Consider the following 21,077-nt stretch of genomic DNA (forward strand, 5'->3'; position numbering starts at 1 on the left):
GGGTGATGGTTGGATTCTCTCTTGTTGGAGATGATCATTGCCTGACATTTGTGTGGCGTGAATGTTACTTGCCACTTGTCAGCCCAAGCCTGTCATAGTCACAGAGATCGACTGTACAGAAAAAGGCGCTTTGGCCCATTGAACCTGTGCCGGTCAAACAAGTACCTAACTATTCTAATCCTATTTTCCAGCACTAGGCACATAGCTTGTATGCCATGGCATCACAAGTGCACATCCAAATACTTCTTAAATGTTATGAGGGTTTCTGCCTCGACCACCCTTTCAGGCAGTGAGCTCCAGATTCCCACCACCCTCTGGTTGAAAAAATTCTTCCTCATCTGCTCTAAACCTCCTGCCCCTTACCCAAAATCTGTGCCCCCGAGTTATTGATCCCTCACTGAGGGCAGAAGTTCCTTCATGTCTACCCTATCTATGCCCTTCAATTTTATACACCTCAATCATGTCCCCCCTCAATCTCATCTACCCCAGGCAAAATAACCCCAGTCTTATCCAATCTCTGCTCATAATTAAAACACTCCAGCTCAGGCAACATCCTGGTAAATCTCCTCTGCACTCTCTCTAGTGCAATCACATCCTTCCTATAATGTGGATTCTAGAACTGTATGCCATACTCTAGCTGTGGCCTAACCAGATTTTATACACTTCCAGTATAACCTCCCTGCTCTTATATTCTATGCTTTGGCTAAGAAAGGCAAGTATCCCATAAACCTTCTTAACCACCTTATCTACCTTAAGGGACCGGTGGACTTGCACATAAGGTCCCTCTGATCCTCGATACTCCCCAGGAACCTATCATTCATCGTGTATTCCTGTGCCTTATTTGTCCTGCCCAAGTGCATCACCTCGCGCTTAACCGGATTAAATTCCATTTGCCACTGATCAATCCATCTGGTTAGCCCGTTTATATCCTCCTGTAATCTAACGCTATCCTCCTCACTATTTACCACCCCACCAATTTTCGTGTCATCCGCAAACTTACAGATCAACCCTCCAAATTCAAATCTAAATTGTTTATATATACCACAAACATCAAGGCACCCAACACTGATCCTTGTGGAACCCCACTGGACACAGGCATCCAGTCACAAAAACACCCCTCGACCATCACCCTCTGCTTTCTGCCACTCAGCCAATTCTGGATCCAATTTGCCAAATTTCCTTGGATCCCATGGGCTCTTAGCTTCATTCTCAGTCTCCCATACGGGACTTTTTCAAGAGTCTTGCCGAAGTCTAGGTAGACTACGTCAAATGCATTGCCCTCACCTATACTTCTTCAAAAAATTCAATCAAATTGGTCAGACATGCCTTCCCCATAACAAAACCATGCCGATTGTCCTTGATTAATCCCTGCCTCTCCAAGTGTAGACTAATTCTGTCCCTCAGAATTACTTCCAATAGTTTCCCCACCAGTGAGGTTAGACTGACTGTAGTTCCCTAGTTTATCCTTCCTCCCTTCTTGAATAACGGTGCCACATTGGCTGTCCTCCAGTCCTCTGGCATCTTTCCTGTGGCCAGAGAAGTATTCAAAATTATTGCCAGCGCTCCTACTATCTCCTCCCTTGCCTCACTCAACAGCCTAGGATACATTTCATCCAGGCCTGGAGATTTATCTGCTTTTAACCTGCCAAACCTCTTAGAACCTCCTCCCTTTCTATGCTGATTTCTTTTAATTATATCACAGTCCTGCCTGATTTCCATACCCACGTTGTCCCTCTCACTTGTGAACACCGACACAAAGTATTCATTTAGAACTCTACCCATGTCTTCTGGCTCCACACAAATTACCACTAAGTCCTATCTTAATGGGCCCTACTCTTTCCTTATTTATCCTCTTACTCTTAATGTACTTGTAAAATAACTATGGATTTTCCTTTATTTTACCTGCCAATGTTTGTTCATGTCCCCTTTTTGCTCTCCTAATTTCCTTTCTAAGTTCTCCCCTACACATTCTATACTCCTCCAAGGCTTCCACTGTTTTGAACCTTATCTGCCTTAAGGTTCCCTTTTTCTCTTTATCCAATCCAGTATATCCTTCGACAGCAAAGTTCCCTGAATTTGTTGGTCCCACCCTTTATCTTTACTGGAATACGTTGGCCCTGTACTCTCCCTATTTCCTTTTTGAATGAGTCCCACTGCTCTGATGCAGATTTACCTAAAAGGAGCTGCTCCCAGTCCACTCTGGCCAAATCATATCTTATTAAAATCAGCCGTCCCCCAATTTAGAACTCTGATTTCTGGCCCATGCTTCTCCTTTTCCATAACAACCTTGAATCTAATGGAGTTGTGATCACTATCTGCAAAATGCTCCCCCTACTGATACCTCTACCACTTGCCTGGCTTCATTTCTTAAAATTAAATCCAGGACTGCCCCTCTCTCAACCATGTCTCTGTGACAGCAATGAGATCATACTTCCATGTGTTAATTTGTGCCCTCAACTCATCTGCCTTATTTGTCAGACTCCTTGCATTAAAATAAATAACATCCAACCTTGCCAAACTCCCTTGTGCCTTAACTGGCCTATAATTTCTATGCCTTCTAGACTCACTTGTTCTCTCTTCTAATTTTGGCTGTGCATCTTCCCCTGCTGAACCTCCTCTCAGGATTCCATCCCCCTGCTAAATTAGTTTAAACCCTCCCCAACAGCACTGGCAAACCTCCCCGCAAGGATGCTAGTCCCATTCCGGTTCAGATGCAACCCATCTGCCTTGTACAAGTCCCACCACCCCCAGAAACGGTCCCAAAGTCCCAGAAATCTAAAGCCCTCCCTCCTGCACCATCTGTCTGGCCACTCTGGACTAACCTACTATTTCTATACTCCACTTGCGCATGGCACTGCAAGTAATCCTGAGATTACTACCTTTTGCGGTCCTGTATTTTAATCTGCTTCCTAGCTCCCTAAATTCTGCTTGCAGCACCTCATCCCTTATTCTACCTCTGTTGTTGCTACCAAATATGTACCAGGATCTTTCTGTTTGGCCTCCCCCTTTAGAATGCCCTGTAGCCGTTCAGTGACATCCTTGACCCTGGCACCAGGGAGGCAACATACCATCCTGGAGTCACACCTACGGCCGCAGAAACACCTGTCTGTTCTCCTTACTATTGAGTCTCCTACCACTATTGGTCTTCTCCTCTTTTTTTCCTCCCCCCTATGCAGCTGAGCCACTCAGTGCCATGAGCATGGATGCATTCCTGAGAGGAACCGTCACAGTCACCGTTTTCCAACACACGTAAACGGTTCACGAGCGCGATGTCCCCTGGGGATTTCCTGACTACCTGCCTGACACCTTTCTTCTGACTGGTCACCCATTCCCTCTGTCTGCACTTCCATAAGCTGTGGGGTGAGCAGATCTTAAAAACGTGCTATCCACAAAACTCCCAGCCTCATGGATGCACGTCTGTCCCTCCAGCTGCCGCTAAAGCTCTGAAACTCTGAGCTCAAGTAGCTGCGGGTGGTGGCACTTCCCACGCATATGGTCGGTCAGAGCGCAAAGAGCATTGAGGACTTCCTACATGTTGCAGGTGGTACATAACACGGGATTGAGCTGTCCTGCCATGCCTCTAATTTAATAAAAAATCTTTTGAGTTAAATAGTTTTTTAAAAAAAAGTTAAATTATTTATGTACTTTAAATAAAAACTAGAACTCTTACCTTTCCTTAGCTTAATCTATTTAAAACTGGAGAAAAACACTTACCCACTACTCACCAATCAGCTCTCACCTTTGTGCTGACAACACTTTTTGAAGCTTCCCGCACTCGCGCTTTTTCTATTCTCTCTGCCGCTCTCTCGCGCTGTCTTGTCATTTGTTATTTTCAAGAAGAACTGCCTGCAGGACACTCTTCCTAGACCGCTTCACCGTGATGCTGACTGTGGGACGCTCTTCCCAGACGCTGGATATTGCCCAGGCCGTCCTGTACTTGGACAAGGACTGCTTCAGTGTCGAGTCACGAATGGTGCTGAACATTGTGCAATCATCAACGACCGTCCCCACTTCTGACCCTGTGATGGAAGGAAGGTCATTGATCAAGTAGCTGAAGATGGTTGGGCCGAGGACACTACCTGGAGGAACTCCTGCAGTGATGTCCTGGAGCTGAGATGACTGACCTCCAACAACCACAACCATCTTCCTTTGTGCTAGGTATGACTCCAACCAGTGGAAAGTTTCCCCCCTGATTCCCATTGACTCCAGCTTTGCTAGGGCACCTTGATGCCACACTGTCAAATGCTGCCTTGATGTCAAGAGCAGTCACTCTCACCTCACTTCTGGAGCTCATGTCCATGTTTGAACCAAGGCTGTAATGAGGTCAAGAGCTGAGTGGCCCTGGTGGAATCCAAACTGGGTGGCAGTGAGCAGATTATTGCTAAGCAAGTGCTGCTTGATAGCATTATTGATGAACACTTCCATTACTTTACTGATGATGGAAAGTAGACTGATGGGGCAGTAATTGGCTGGGTTGAATTTGTCCTGCTTTTTGTGTACAGGACATACCTGGGCAATTTTCCTCAGCCGGGTAGATACCAGTGTTGTTGCTGTGCTGGAACAGCTTGGCTATGGGCGCGGCAAGTTCTGGAGCACAAGTCTTCAGTACTATTGCCAGAATCAGGGCCCATAGTCTTTGCAGTATCCAGTGCCTTCAGCCGTTGCTTGTTATCACATGGAGCGAATCGAATTGGCTGAAGACTGGCATCTGTGATGCTGGCGACCTCAGGAGGAGGCCGAGATGTATCAGCCACTTGGCACTGCTACCTGAAGATTGTAGTGAATGTTTCAGCCTTATCTTTTGCACTGATGTGCTGGGCTCCTCCATCATTGAGGATGGGGATATTTGTAGATCCTCCTCCTCCAGTGAGTTGTTTAAATATCCACCATCATTCACACTGAATGTGGCAGGACTGCAGAGTTTGTGGGATTGCTTCGCCCTGTCCATTACTTTTTGATTATGCTGTTTGGCATGCAAGTCATCCTGTGTTATAGCTTCACTAGGTTGACACCTCATTTTTTAGGTATGTCTGCTGCTGCTCCTGGCATCCCCTCCTGCACTCTTCATTGAACCAGGGCTGATCCCCTGACTCGATGGTAATGATAGAGCGGGGGATATGCCAGGCCATGAGGTTACAAATTGTGTTCGAGTACAGTTCTGCTGCTGTTGATGCTGATGGCCCACAGCGCCTCATGGGTATCCATTCTTGAGTTGCTGGATCTGTTTGAAATCTATCCCATTTAGCACAGTGGTAGTGCCACACAACACGATGGAGGGTATCCTCAAAGTGAAGGTGATATTCGCCTCCACAACCACTGTGCAGTGGTCACTGCTATCGATACTGTCATGGACAGAATGTCTATGGCAGGCAGGTTGGTGAGGATGAGGTCAATTATGTGTTTCCCTCTTGTTGGCTCCCCCCTCCACCTGCCGCAGACCCAGTCTAACAGCAATGCCCTTTAGGACTCGACCAGCTACTGAATATTTGTTGTTTTTTTTTTGCAAGTGTCTTCAACTACTTGACCTAGATTTATTTTTTAGCCACAGTACAGTCTATAGTACAGTGATAAAGAGCCATGGCTGGAAGATGGTTTTGGTTTTTTATTATTCGTTCATGGGAGGTGGGCATCTCTGGCTAGGCCAGCATTTATTGCCTATTCCTAATTGCCCTTGTTCAGGGGGCATTTAAGAGTCAACCACATTGCTGTGGGTCTGGAGTCACATGTAGGCCAGACCAGGTAAGGACAGCAGATTTCCTTCCCTAAAGGGCATTAGTGAGTCAGATGGGTTTTTATGACAATTAGCAATAGTTTCATGGTTATCATCAGACTCTCAATTTCAGTTTTTTTAATATATTGAATTCAAATTTCACCATCTGCCATGGTGGGATTTGAATCCAGGTCCCCAGAACATTACCCTGGGTCCCTGGAATACGAGTCCAGTGAAAATGCCCCTATGCCATCGACTCCCCAGTTGTTTAAGTGCCAGAATTGCACTGTCTCTACTGGTAGGTATAATTTTGGAAATATTTCAGAAAGCATTATAAACTGCTTGACTTTGCAACCTGCTGGTATTGCTCTGATGTTGCAGTGGAGAAAAGAGCTCCATGTGACCTCTGACTCCTGATTATCAGTGAAATTTAAGAAGTTAGGGAGAAGCTAATATTTAGTTATAAAAACAAAAAAACTGCAGATGCTGGAAATCTGTCGAAGGGTCATGAGGACTCGAGGCGTCGGCTCTTTTCTTCTCCGCCGATGCTGCCAGACCTGCTGAGTTTTCCCTCTAATATTTAGTTGTTTGTTCTTGGGATGGGCTCAATGCTGACAAGCTCACATTTGTTGGTCATCCCTGAAGGTGGTGTTTGACCTTGATTTTGAACTGCAGCAACCCTTATGGTAATAGCATATCTGCAATTGTGTTGAACAGGGAATCATCGGATTGTGACCATATCAGCGGCAGTATATTTTTAAGTGAGGATTTGGAGGAAAAATTCAAGGTGGTGTGATTCCATGATGCAGCTGCTCTAATTGCTTTCAGTGTAGAAATCATGGAGCTGGACAGTGTTATTGGAGGAGAGGCAGGTTGGGGGATAGATGAGTATAAACAGTACAACAGGCCCTGAAATATTTTGTTTGAATTTGTCACTCGCACCATTCCAGAACCTCTTCCCAACTGGCACTAAACTATCAATAACTAAATCATTAGAAACTTTTCTTTTATTCTTTCATGGAATGTGGGCGTCGCTGACAAGTCCGTTTGTTGCTCATCCCTAATTGCCCTTCAACTGAGTGGCTTGCTAGAGCATTTCAGAGGGCAGTTAAGAATCAACCACATGCCTGTGGGTCTGGAGTCTGTAGGCCAAACTAGCTAAGGATAACAGATTTCCTACCCTAAATGATATCAGTAAACCTGATGGGTTTTTACAGCAATCAACTATGGTTTCATGGTCACCATTACTGAGGCTAGTGCTTAATTCCACATTTATTAATTGAATTTAAATTCCACCCATGTCCCCAGAGCGTTAGCCTGGACTTCTGGATTGCTAGTCCAATGACAGTACCACTAGGCCATCATTTCCCCTTGTATTGCACGGTAGTGGACCAAAGTTATTAAACTTATTTAAGCGATTGGTACCAGTGAATTTGTGGGGAAAAAATGCACCTGATTTCAGCACTTTAAAGTTATACTGGTTCGTTCTGTGAATGAACTTTTTAGCTGAATTGCTTCCACTTCTACCAGTACCAGACGTGTCGCCATCTGCACATTGCCCTCGTGTGATGTAGCTCAGAATACGCTTTCCTGATTTCCAGAATGCTTTACAGAATTCCAAGTGACAACCATGCATTGTGAGATATTTGTATGTATTTCCAGCACAAACAGATTTAGTTCAACAGATCCATGGTGCTGTTCATGCTCAACACAAGTCTCTTACCACTCCCCTTCATTTAATCCCATCAACATCCCTTTCTTTACCTTTTTCCTTCATGTGTTTATCTAGTGAATTTATCAAGCTTTTTTCCACCCTCAGTCTTTGCTATTCTAGAGAAGAGCCCCAGCACGTTCAGTATTTCATGATAGGATTGTAACTAAACTAAGAAGTTTACCTAAGAGTGCAGAAGAGGTTTTCAAGAATGTTTCCAGAGGTGAGAGACTTCAGCTATGAGGATAGATTGGAGAGGTTGGGACTGTTTTCCTTGGAGAGGAGAAGGCTAAGAGGAGATTTGATAGAGATGTTCAAAATCATGAGGGGGCTGGACAGAGTAGATAGGGAGAAGCTGTTCCCACTCGTAAAAGGATCAAGAACAAGAGCGCACAGATTTAAAGTGATGTGAGTGGTTCGAGTCTGGAATGCACTGCCTGGAAGTGTGGTGGAGGCAGGTTCAATCAAAGCATTCAAGAGGACATTAGATGATTGATTAGAAACAATGTGCAAGGGCACAAGGAAAAGGCAGGGCAAAGGCACTAGGTTATAATGCTCATTTGGAGAGCCGGTGCAGACACAATGGGCTGAATGGCCTCCTGTGCCGTTAAACTTCTGAGACTCTGAATCCTTGTAAATCTCTGCACCTCCTTCATTGTCTCTGTATCCTTTTTTATAATATGCAGACTAGAACTGTTCACAGCACACCAAGTCTGGTCCAAACAAAGTTTTGTAAAAGTTTCACAAGACTTCACTGCTTTTCAATTCTATCCAGCTGGAAATAAACCCCAGTGCTTTATTTGCTATTTTTTCTCATGGCCTTGTTAACTTGTGTCCTGACAATATAAATGAACGAGCTGCACCGATATGAAGTGTGCAATGGTATTCATGTAACACAAAAACAGACAAATAATATGAAAAAAATCAGAAGGATACAATTAATAGGAACCTGTGTCATATGTATTGTTTAATAGATTTTGATGATATGCTGGTCCATTTTGGAAGATCTGTTTCTGACCTCCTTTAAGACAGGTATGACTGGAATGCTTGCTCTCTCTTGTTTTTCAAAAAATTAGGATAATGTGCTGAATATAATCAACCAGATAATGCAGGAATGCATTCCAAATGAACGAGCAAACCGGGATTTCTGTGTCAAGTTTCCAGAGGAAATACGGCATGATAATCTGGGAGGACAGCTTTGGTTTGGAGCTGAGGTAAGTTGTTTCCTTATGTTTCATCTCTTGGTTAAATCTCAGTGAAACATTTGCTCGTTATCTTGGCCCATGCATACAAAAATAGTTGTCTAGAAACTTTCCACATGCAGTAAAATCACGGTGAGGCGAATCCCAGGTGATCCACCCACAGATTTGTGTGAAGCGGAGCTTGGTGATAGCCTTGGGGGGCCCTTTTCTTATATCAATGTTTTTCTATGTAACCTGATATGCCTACAAACGTGGCCTGTGTCAAAACCTACAGATTCAAATGCCGAATGAAAATGCAGTAAAGTAGTAAATGTGTGGAAAAAGTCTTTATTCAATTTGTTCAGACCTTACAATAACCTGACCTTGTAAAACGTCAGAACTTTTGCATTGAAAAATGTTTGGAGTTAGCTATGGAAAAAATCTGAAATCTTTATCTGCTTGCGCGAGTGGGCATGTGTTCGCCGGACTCTTTAGGGTAATCGGCTTCCTTGCGTCCCTCGGAGAAGAATGTACTGCATCTATGATTTGTCACCTACCAGTTCTGTTGTGCAGCGTATGGCAGCATCCCCCCTCTAAGTTTCCATAATTGTCCCTGCTGGAATTTCCATGCAGGCCTTAGGCAGGCGAGCAATGTCTCACCCAGCTCTTCCTCATTCTCGACATCTTGTGCAGTCCTAAACTGTTTGAATCCAATCTCTGATTGACAACACAACTTTCTCACAGGTTTAGCAATACACGCAGGTTTTGCAGGTCCTTTTTACAGGGTGATCTAGATGTCAAACAATGGTTTGCCCAGCCCTCTTATGATTTTGTACCCATGTGGTCCAACCTCACTCTGTTTGGACAGCATAGTCAAACAACATTGCTTAGATAATTTCAGCTACCAGTGTGGAATTTCAGTTCATCATGGCCATCGTTCTATGGGATTTGCTATTTTGACAACTCCAATATAACCGGAATTTTGTGTCATCTGAGTTTGACTCATCGCGATTTCACTGTTGATTATCTAATGACTAAGCCAAAAGCTAATAATAATTGGTGATCACAGGAACTAAGAACATGAGATCAGAGCAGGAGTAAACCATATGACCTGTTGAGCCTGGTCTGCCATTCAGTACAATCATGGCTTATCTTGGGTTTCAGCTCCACTTTGCCACCTGCTCCCCTTTTCCTTGATTCCCTGAAAGACCAAAAATCTGTTTATCCCAGCTTTAGATCTAATCAATGATGGCACATTCACAACCCACTGGGGTAGGGAATTCCAAAGATTCACAACCCTCAGATTGAAGACATTTCTCTATTTTAGCTCTAAATGAATGGTTCCTTATCCTGAGACTCTGTCCCTGACCAGCAGAAACAACCTCTGTGTACTCTATCAAGCCCCTTCAGAACCTTGTATGTTTCTGTACACCTCTCATTATTCTAAACTTCAGAGAATATCAGCCCTATTTGCTCAGCCTCTCAACATAGGACAACTTTCTCATCCCAGGGAGCAATCTAGTGAACCTTCACTGTATTGCCTCCAATGCAAGTATATCCTTAAGTGTGCAAACCAAAACTGCACACACTAGTCTAGGTGTGGTTTCACCAAAGCCCTGTATAATTGTAGCAAGACTTCTTTATTCCTGTACTCCAACCCCCGAATGCTTGCTGTACCTACATACTAACTTTGAGATCCTTGTATGAGCACACCCAAGTCTCCCTGAATATCAACATTTACAAATTTCATACCTTTTATAAAAAAAGTATTCTGCTTTTCTATTCTTATGACCAAAGTGAATAATTTCATACTAGCCCACACTATACTCCGTATGAAATCTTGTTGCTCACTCAGTTAACCTGTCTGTTTCTTTGCAGCCTCCTCACAACTTACATTTCTACTTAAAGAAGTTTGCTGACAGTACAAAGATATGTTAACTCTGTCTCTTCATCCAAGTCCTTTAATCTAGATTGTAAATAGCTGAGGCCCAAGTACTGATCATTGCAGCACTCCCTTAGCCACAGCCTGCCAACTTGAAAATGTCCCATTTTATGCCTACTCTGCCCTGTCCATTAATCAACCCACTATCCAAACTAATATATCACCACAGTTCATGAGCTCTTATCTTGTTTATGAACTTTTTGGTGTTGCACCTTATCGAATGTCATTTGGAAATCCAAATATACTACCTCTATTGAGTCCCTATATACACCTGGCGAGTTATATCCTCAAAAAAACAGATTCCCCTTTTATTTTCCCTTTCATAAAACCATATTGACTTATCCCACTGATTTTATAAATGCTTTGTGAAGATTTCCTTAATCGCTGTGGCGGAAGTGCTGGAATCTGATGTCAGGCTCACTGACCTGTCATTCCCTGTTTTCCCCCTTCCTCTTTTCGCATAGTGGTGTTACATTTGCCAACTTCCAATCTGCTGGGATCATTTCAAAATCTAGGGAATCTTGGAAAGAGACATTTGTCAAAACTTTTTGTCTTGCACTCAGGACAATTCACAAGAATACCAAAGTTAAAGAGAACAACTATTTGTATCGTATGAGAAGAGAATGCTGATTTATTGGCAAGTGGAACTGTGGTAGAGGTGTTGCCATGGAGAATGCACTAGCTGATGGTGGCTGACAGTTAACTGTGAAGCATTGTTTGAAATTTAAACCAGGAGCTTGACTCTGGTCAAGACATTACCCTGAGGAATGAACCAGCAAACAGCTGTCACTTATTTTGTTTAGCTGAAACAGGTGCAATGTGTGTACATGTTCTTTCTGTCTGCAAAGAACGGGCCCGTGTATTAATATATATAGCTTCCAGTACATGCAAATGTGCCACATTGCAAGCCTGACTGACAATCTTAAATTGGTTGTCAGCATAATTCTTAGCATACTGAGGATTATTTAGCAAATGTTGTCCAAACACACCAGCCCATGCTTGCAAAACTCAAAACACAATGTCCAACATTCAATGTGGCTCCGTGATTGGACAACATTTGCTAAATAATCCTCGGTGTGCTAAGAATTATATTGATAACCAATTTAAGATCGTCAGTTGGGCATGCAGTGTGGCACATTTGCATGTACTGGAAGCTGCACATATTAATACATGGGGCCCTGTTTTTTTGCAGACAGACAGAACGTGTACATGCATTAGCTGAGACAGGCACAAGTTGCTGGTACATTCCTCTGGGCAATACCTTGACTAGAGTCAAGCTGCCTGGTTTAAATTTCAAATGATGCTTGGCAGTTAACTGTCAGTCACCAACTGGTGCATTCTCCATGGCAGCACCTCTACCACAGTCCACTTGCCAATCAATCAGCTCATTCTCTTATACAGTATAAACTGTTCCCTTTAAATTTGATATTCTTACAAATTGTCCTGAGTGCAAGATGAAAAGTTTCGACAAAATGTCTCTTTATTCAGCAATACTCAAGTTCTGTACTACCAAAAGATTATTTGAATTTTGGAAAATCATAACACATCTACCATCTCTGCAGCTAACTCTTGTGGAACCCCAGAATGTAGGCCATCAGGTACTAGGGATTTGCCTGATTTTCGACCCTGGACTTTCTCCAATACTTTTTCTCTGATAATTAATTACCTTAATTTTCTCTCACCTTTTTAACACCAAGCCGTCTATTCCCGGTATGCATCTTGCATCCTCAATTGTGAAATAGGCACAAATTATTTGTTCAATGTCTCTGCCATTTCCCCATTCCCCATAATTTCCTGTGTCTGCTTCTAAGGGTCCAATGTTTACTATAACTACTCTCTCTCTTCCTTTTTATACATCTGTAAAAGTACTCTCAATCTGTTTTATATTCCTGGCTAGTTACTGTCATTCTATTTTTTTCCCCTTCTTATCAACCTTTTGGTGGGCCTTTTGGTTTTTAGAACACTCCTAATCCTCAGACTTGCTGTATTCTTTGCAATCGGTGGTCCTTTTGGTTTTTAGAACACTTCTAATCCTCAGACTTGCTGTATTCTTTGCAATATTATAAGCTGCTCCCTTTAATCTGATTCTACCCTTCACTTACGAGTTAGCCACTGATGCATTGTTCTTGCTGAGCTTTTATTTTTCAATGTAATGTACTTTTGTTGAACATTTTGAATTGTTTCGTTAAATGTTTCCCATTGTAAATGTTTATTTACAGCCCTGCGTTTTGGTCTATTTAACATTAGCCAGTTCTTCCCTCATTCCTAGGTAATTGACTTCGTTTACAACTCTTGTTTGTGATTGGAGTATTTTGCTTTCAAACATAACAATTGTAAATTCAATTTAACTGTAAAATTAAAAATGAATTCAGTTGTTTTACGACCATTATTTCTCAGTGGATCTTTGCTATGAGATTACTAATTAACCCTGAATTATTACACAATACTAGGTCTAAAATAGCTTTATCCCTAGTTGATTCCACAATGTACTGCTCCAGAAAACTGTCATGAAAACATTCTACAAACTTATCTGGATCATTCTTTGACTGTCCCAGTCTATATGAAGATTAAAGTCCCCCACAATCACTGCATTGGCTTTGTTGGATGCTCTTGATAATTTCTTGTTTAATGCTCTATCCAATGGCATAACTATTGTAGGGAGGTGCCTATAAACTACTCCCATCTGCTTTTCTATCCCTTTCTATTCCTAATTCTGATTCTACTTCATGATCTCCTGAGCCAAGATCTTGCCTCACTAATGTCCTTATGTCATCCTTTACTGTTAGGACTACCTTTCTTCCTTTGCCATTTTGTCCGTCTGCTCAAAATGTATACCCTGGATTTTTTTTTCCCACCGCGGTCACCCTGTAACCATGTCTCTGTAGATATGAACCATTTATCTCTATTAGTGCCATTCAACCAGTTTAATGTGGGTGCTTTGTATATTCAATTAAACAGCCTTTAATTTCATTTTTTTAACTCCTATTCTCTGCATGCGCCTTACTGAACAATTACTGTTAAACTTTGTCCTTCCCTGTCCCCTTCTGCTTGTGTGCCCCTGCATCGCTGCGCTATTCTGTTGCCTCGACTTTTCTCCTTGGTTTTCTAAATCTCCCTTCAGCCAAATTCACCCCTCCCTCCAACTCCCCACTTCTACCAACTTAAAGCTCTATCTACATCCCTCGTTATAAGGTTTGCCATGACACTGGTTCCAGCCTGGTTTAAGTGAAGCCCACCCCAGTGCTCCAGCTCTCTGTTTCCTGAGTGCCTGTGTCAGTGCTCCATGAATCAAAACCCCTTCTTCCAACACCACTCTTTGAACCATATGTTGAATTCTTTAATTATCTGCTTGACCCCCTATGCCAATTGGCACATGGCTCAGATATCAATCCAGAGATGATTGCCTTTGTTCTGTGTTAATATGAATCCTAACTGTTCAATCTCTCAGGCAGAGCTAGGAGCCATATTCTGCCATGTCGTTAGTTCCTACATGGACCATGATAACTGAATCCTCCACCTCCCTGAATACTTAACTTAATGAAATAGTCCTCCAATCAAGATAATACCTCTGGCCTCGGAATATGAGTAAATTTGCCTTCCATTTTTCTCCTTCCCCCACCTCGCCTCCCACCCACTCCTTATAGTAATATTGTCTTGAGTTAATGAAGTATCGTTTTAGAACATAGAGCATGTTATAAATTTGTCAATTTCATTTTCCAAATTGATCTGTAAAAATATTTTAACGTGATTAACCTGTCAATCCCAGTATGGTTGTGATCTGATTCAGGTTTCTGGTTAGGAAGAGAAATAGACTTGAAGACTCTGTGGATATCTACAAGTATGCAATGCAAAGACAGAAACAATAGTCATTTGTGACTTTTTATTTAAGATGAGTGTAATATTTGTGATCATTGTTCTATAAAGTGCCTTAATGTACATTTCTTCTAAATCCAGTGTTTAGCTGCTGGTTCAATTATCATGAATCGTGAAATAGAGAGCATGGCGATGCGACCTTTGGCCAAAGACTTAACCCGCAGCCTAGAAGAAGTACGAAATGTTATCCGTGACCAGTGCCTCAGAGACTTGAATGTCTATACTGACAAAATGAAGGAGTCCCTCAAACAATTTGATGGCTTGTTTGCAGAATTTGAACTATGGTAACACAATTTTCACAAATGCACCTTTTTATCAGAGTTGCGTATGCTAATTTCTGTGTGATCTGTTGTACCTTCCGAACAAAATATATCTTCCTCTTCACCAGCCCCCTTCTCTTTGCCCCACCCTTCGACCCCACTTGCCCCATTCTAATTTTCTAACGTCAATCATGAGATGACGTGCGATAGTTGTAAGGCAGTCATGTTTGATGGATTTAACAATTGTTTTAATAAAAGATTTGAATGGATAAAGCAAAAACGCAGGCTATTTAGGTATTCAACAGGGTCCTTTTATAAAATTTCAGGTAATTGGTAAATAAACTAAACGTAACAGATGGTCAAGAAGGTGCGTGGAAAAGAAAAGATTGGCCAGTGATGTTGCTTAGATTGGAACTGGTATACCTTGGGAATCAGTGCTGGGTATGTTTTTATTCTGTGCCTGCAGGTAGTTCTGACTTGGACATCATTTTGAAATTTACAGGTAAGATAAAAATGAGGTCTTGGCAAAGGGTGAGAGAAATTTTAGGGAGCTTAGGACAGGCTAAGGAAGTGGCAAGACATATGAAGGATGGTGGATGCAATTTCTTGTGGAGAAGAATGGGGGTAATGCATTTTGAGAGCAAAGTGCTAAAATGTTTCTCTGAATAGTAACCTGTGTGTTCAAATACACGATCCCCTGAAACTGAGTTACGTGAAAGTTAAAGCATTTTCTGATCACAAAAGAAACAAAGGAATAAGAGTGCAGAGATAAAATTCTGAAAGCATTTGGGTGCCCTAATATAGAAAGAGCATTAAAGTCATAGAGCACATGCAGCATAGATCCATCAGGATTATTCTAATGCTGGGAAATGATAGTTACAATGGGAGATGTGATGCTGGAGATATTTCTACTGGACTAATGAATGATGAGGGGTATTCTAGAGAAATTTGATGGAAAAAAGTGCTATTTCCTCAAACAGTTAGAAAGGGTCACCAATTTTACACGACTACTGATGAAAAGTTAGATGAAATGTCATTATGTAAATGATTGGGGCAGCATGAAATGCAGGGCGTTTAGTTCTTTTATTTGAAAAGCAGATAGATATTTGAAGCAGAGAAAGACGCAGGGCTCGGGAGAGAATAGAACACTGAGATGGTTCTACAAAGACCTGGCACAAACACGTTAGCTTCCTGCTGTGCTGTAAGTGTCTGAGATTCATGGAGAGACCATTATCCATTTGCAAGACTTTGTAGTGAATGCTGATATGCTATTCAGTGCGGACATCACAAGTGGAGACCGATGCCGCCACATGGATGCATTTTTTTTTTTGAAAAGGGCACAAGGTAGGAATCGGAAGCAAAAACACTGGCTTATTTCCTTCTAACTCCTACTTCTCCCCCTACTCCACCTTTCTGCCTAGGGTTGCTTTGCTAACTTCCCTGACTAACATGAAACGTATCTGCAACTGTCCTGGTCAAAATGGCTCAATGCTCTCAGTGGTTAAGTTCGTTGGGGAACCCAGTTGTTTGATTTTTAACAGCCGATCTGTAAGCTACACCAAATTATCAATGAATCCATTTATCGTATTTATAAAAAGTCAACTTAAATCTGACGGTCAGCAGTTGGCTGCTGATTTGAAAACTTGAGAAGTTGTGGTTTGATTGGGTTTGTCAGCCAAGTATCAGTCATGTGCTTGGCTGATTTAGGTGACATTCCGTATGTGGTATTTATAAAAGAGGTTTCTCTTTTCTGTCCTCCAAAACATCTTTTAAGTAGTATGATTTATAGATTAGTAAAGTCAGAATTGAAATGATCCTTTACTTAACTTTGTCATGGGATTAAATTGTCAAAACTGTCAGATTTTGACAACAATCTAGTCAACTGAAATGAAACCAAATGGGTATGTAAGTGCAGTGAAATCTATACAAAAAAACACACCCAAAAAATGGACAACTGCAAAAACAGGCATGGAACCGACAATCTCAAATAACCTGCATTATAACAGATGCATACTACCCCCGCCCCCAAAACCAGGGACACTTAAATTGCAAACTATGGACAGCCTTCAATGCACCAAGTCGTTTACACCAGCGTGCAAGTACGTGTGAAGTGGTAGTGTGTGTAAAATAATACTTAAATCCTGACTTTATCCAATATCTACAACAGCAAAGAAACCCTTTAATCTCTTCTGAGATTGAATGCTTTGACAGCTCTCTCGGGTGATATAGGGATTTTTCTGTTGATGTGGATTCTGGGTAAAATATCTTAATTACAGAAAAGCTGTGAACTGCCAGTTGGAGGGGAAGGAGTCAGGAATCTAGCATTGAAAACATGGCTTGGGGGAGTTTTAATGCAATGACCATGTTGAAAATGCAGACACCTGCAAATTTGGACACCTGAAGTCCCTTGGGTGCCTGTGATTTACAAGTGTCATTTATAGAAGAGAACCTAAACCTAGTTGTAACTAGGCATTGGTAGCGACGATAATGTCTCTCTATTCACCCTGGGGGGGAAGCAAGGCCACAAATCCTTGCTTGGCCAAGTGTTCTGTTTCTGTTTTATGAAAGCTCCCTCAGCTGCCAAGTAAACCTAATGCTCCAAAGGCTGATGTCTATCTCTTAGTTAGTTGGCCTACCTTCTAATGCATCTGCAGCAGCAAACTGCCTTACTTTTGGATTTGGCCTTGATTAAAAGGTTAAGTTGTACACTGTAAGTGAATTTAACTGTGATGGGTGTAAAAAGGAAATACACTATCATAACCACTGTCACGTATGATTTTACATTTTTTTTCTCTGTGGTTTAAAGTGAAACATGCTCTGATTATTTTGGCTCATCTTTCAGTTATGTCTCTGCGATGGTACCTGTGAAATCTCCTAAAGAATATTACGTACAGCAAGAGGTCATTGTTCTGTTCTGTGAAACAGTTGAAAGGTGGGATTTGAAAATATACACTTTTTCCTTGACTATGCTGTTTTTTTTTTTACACGGTGCAATTGTATTTTAAGTTTAAAATTAAATGAAATTATTTACTTATTATTTGTTGAAAATACCCAGTCTGAGCCTGGTGAAGATTAGAATACATTGAAGTATTTGGCTGTTTAAAAACTGGTATTTTGTGGCAATTATTATAATGTGGTAATTATGTTCAATCATTTAACACCCTAGATTGATATTTCCCAGTCGGGTATTTTACAGGAGGCAGTAACTAGTTTTGTTTTGAATATATCTTTTGCTAAGATAACAGAGAAAGAGAGGATTTTCTGATGAATGCGTTATGTATTTGTGAGCTAATGATCACAGTAGTTCTTAATTGGAGGAAAGCATTTGAGGGATCATGATTCTAGCCTCATGCATAAAGAATCGAATAATGGACGAGCAGGTTATTTAACAAACTGCAAGTTCAAAACTAAAGGATGCAATTATAAAATGAGTGAGAGCAGAAATGCTAGTGTATGGAATAGATTCTTTCCAACTGTCCCTACAGATTAATGGATGCATGGAATAGACTCCAAGCAAAAGCTATTGACAAAATGAAATGAGTTAATACCTCCTCCAAAATAGAGGGTTATTTCAGATGAACATAAATGTAATTACTTCATGGAAGTTAGTTCTGGGTTGATAATGTAGCTCAATGTTTTGTTTAAAAAAAAATGCTAGATAAATGTGTTCAAGGAATACTCCCATAGCCTAAGAAAAAAAATGCAACTTAACAGTATCAGTAGTACGTGTTATTATCTTTCCCAACTTGCACACTGAGACCAGAAATAAATTGCTTTGTCTGTAAGTTTGCTTCACTCATAATGCAAGCTCAACAACATTGAGAACTCAATACATCAAGGTACTCCCACTTCTCCCTTAGTGTGTTCCTGTGTAATGTAAAATTTTATTAAGCATCATTTTATGAATGTAAACTCTCAACTACAGAAACAAAGACATGGATGATCAAACACTCCGTGAAACCCTGTTCTTGAACTTTTGGGACTGTGGTCAAGGTTATCTTACTTGATATGCTGGAGATTTGTTAAATGACTTCAGGGTTTCCCATTCAGATTGGTTTGCAGTTCATATCGGCACTGAGATAAAATAAATCAAGTAGGGTCCAAGATGAGAAAATTGCTCGTGTTCTATGAAAGCTAAGCCTGATAAGCATATGGCTTTTAACTAATACTTTTTAATTCATACCCTTCATTGACTGCTTGGAGAACTTGTGAAGGAGCGGTGTGCTTCCTATATCCGACTTTTTAAAAAAAAATTCTTTAAATTTCGGAACTGAGCAATAGTAGTTACAACATTTAGAATGGATGGGAGCGCAAGCAAAAATATAAATTGTAAAAACAAAAGTCGACACCGCATTGTCAGGACTTTAGGTATGTAGATAGATTGGAGAAGCTAGGCTGGTTCTCTTTCGAACCTCTTGCAACTCTATCAAGTAAGAGTTGTTCAAAATCGTGAAGGGTAGTTCAAAACCAATCCCATTGACAGAAGGGTGTGAGATCCAGAGGACAAAGATTTCAGGTGATTGTCAAAAAGAACCAAAGGCAACACAAGAAATAACTTTGTCACTCCATAAAGGGTTATGATTCAGAATGCACTGCCTGAAAGGGTGCTGAAGACAAATTCAATTGTGGCTTTCTGAATGGAATAAGTTCTTGAGGGGAAAAAATTTGCGGTGCTAAGTCCTCGAAGGGGGCTGTGCTGTAACAATTCTATGATCCACTATTACTGGCGGGCAGGTGAAGAGCCCAGGCGGCCGTTGCATTTTTCATGGAACCTCATCCACGGGCGGGATGAGGTTTCATGAAGGTTGTTGAAGGTTTGAAAAATTTTTTCATAGAATTCCCATCTCATGTGACGGTTTCACATGAGGGGAAATGTCCTAAAAAAATTTTTTTTTCCTTTTATTAAAATTTTTAAAACTTAAACTAATCTCCCTGAGACAGCTCTGTGCCTCAGAGATTTCTGCGCTCTTTCAGATAACCCCTCCCACCCGCACAGGTAGCGCTCAGTGCTTCTGGGCGTGTTTCACGCTGGGTGGACCTTATTGGCCCGCCCACTTAAAATGGTGGCACCTAGCCGATCGCGGGCAGCGATCAGCTGCGTGCATGCCCACGCCTGCTCCCGCACAACCCCCGCCCATGGGCAGAAAAACGTGACCTCAGGAACATTGAATGAATTAGTCCAGAAATCTAGCCACATTTTTGTGGGCAAGTACAGCAGCAGCCAGGTACAACAATCAGCAAGTAAAGGAATGACCAATCAGTGTGTTTTTAGTGAGGTTGGTAAAGGATCAAGGCAAAATACTGTGGATGCTGGAAATCTGAAGCAAAAACAAAAAATGACAATAATGCTGGAAAAACTCAGCAGGTCTGACGGCATCTGTGGAGAGAAAGACCGTTAACGTTTTGAGTCCATACTACTCCTCTTCAGAGCTAAAGGGAAGTAGGAATGTGGTGAAATATATACAGTTTAAGTGGGGTGGAACAGGTGAAGCTGGATAGAAGGCCAGTGATAGGTGGAGGCAAGGAGAGATTGCAAAAGATGTCATAAACAAAAGGTCAAAGGGATGTTAATGTTGCTGGTACTGGTTAAAGGAGAGGCTAACGGTGACATTAAGAGTAGAAGCAGAATGTGATAATAGCTGGACCAAGGTAAGCACTCTGGAAAGAACAACATGAGCAAGTGATACATGGCCCTAGTGAGGGTGGGGTGGGGGGAGGGTATGGTGGTGGGAAAAAAGGTCGAAAATATGCTGAAAGCTGGGGATAAAACAATGAATAAAAATGGAAACAAATTCTAAAAATAAGCGGAAAAAATAAATAAAAATTAAAAATGAATATGGAAAAAGGGGATCAAAAAAGGGTGAGGATGGAGGAGGAGAGTTCATAGTCTGAAGTTGTTGAACTCAATGTTTAAGTCCGGAAGGCTGTAAAGCACCTAATCGGTAGATGAGGTGCTGTTCCTCCAGTTTGCATTGAGTTTCACTGCACCAGACCAAGGACGGGCATGAAAATAGGAGTGTGTTGAAATGGCAAGCGACAGGCAGGTCTGGGTCATGCTTGCGGACAGACCGTAGGTGTTCCACAAAGCGGTCACCCAGTCTGCGTTTGGTGTCTCCAATGCAGAGGAGACCGCATTGGGAGCAGCAAATGCAGTAGACCAAATTGAGAAACACATCTTCCCTTCACCACCCCCCCCCCCCCACATTCTATAGGGAATGTTCCCTCCGGGGCACCCTGGTCCACTCCTCCATCACCCCCAACACCTCAGCCCCCTCGCACGGCACCTTCCCATGCAATCGCAGAAGATGCAACACCTGCCCCTTTACTTCTCCCCTCCTCATTGTCCAAAGGCCCAAACACTCCTTTGAAGTGAAGCAGCATTTCACTTGCACTTGTCCCA

The 21,077-nt window shown here is 41.9% G+C and overlaps 1 protein-coding gene across 7 annotated transcripts in view; it reads left to right on the forward strand.

Moving 5' to 3' along the window:
• Positions 1-21,077, forward strand: part of zfyve28 (zinc finger, FYVE domain containing 28) — a 259,216-nt gene that overhangs the window by 110,863 nt on the left and 127,276 nt on the right. For all 7 annotated transcript variants that reach the window (XM_041186011.1, XM_041186012.1, XM_041186013.1 and 4 more), the window contains exons 3-5: positions 8,498-8,635; positions 14,499-14,701; positions 17,520-17,609. In XM_041186011.1, coding sequence (XP_041041945.1) covers positions 8,498-8,635; positions 14,499-14,701; positions 17,520-17,609 — 431 coding nt within the window. The remainder of the gene's footprint in view (positions 1-8,497; positions 8,636-14,498; positions 14,702-17,519; positions 17,610-21,077) is intronic.

This window comes from Carcharodon carcharias, chromosome 4, assembly GCF_017639515.1.
Source record: "Carcharodon carcharias isolate sCarCar2 chromosome 4, sCarCar2.pri, whole genome shotgun sequence".
Lineage (NCBI taxonomy): Eukaryota > Metazoa > Chordata > Chondrichthyes > Lamniformes > Lamnidae > Carcharodon > Carcharodon carcharias.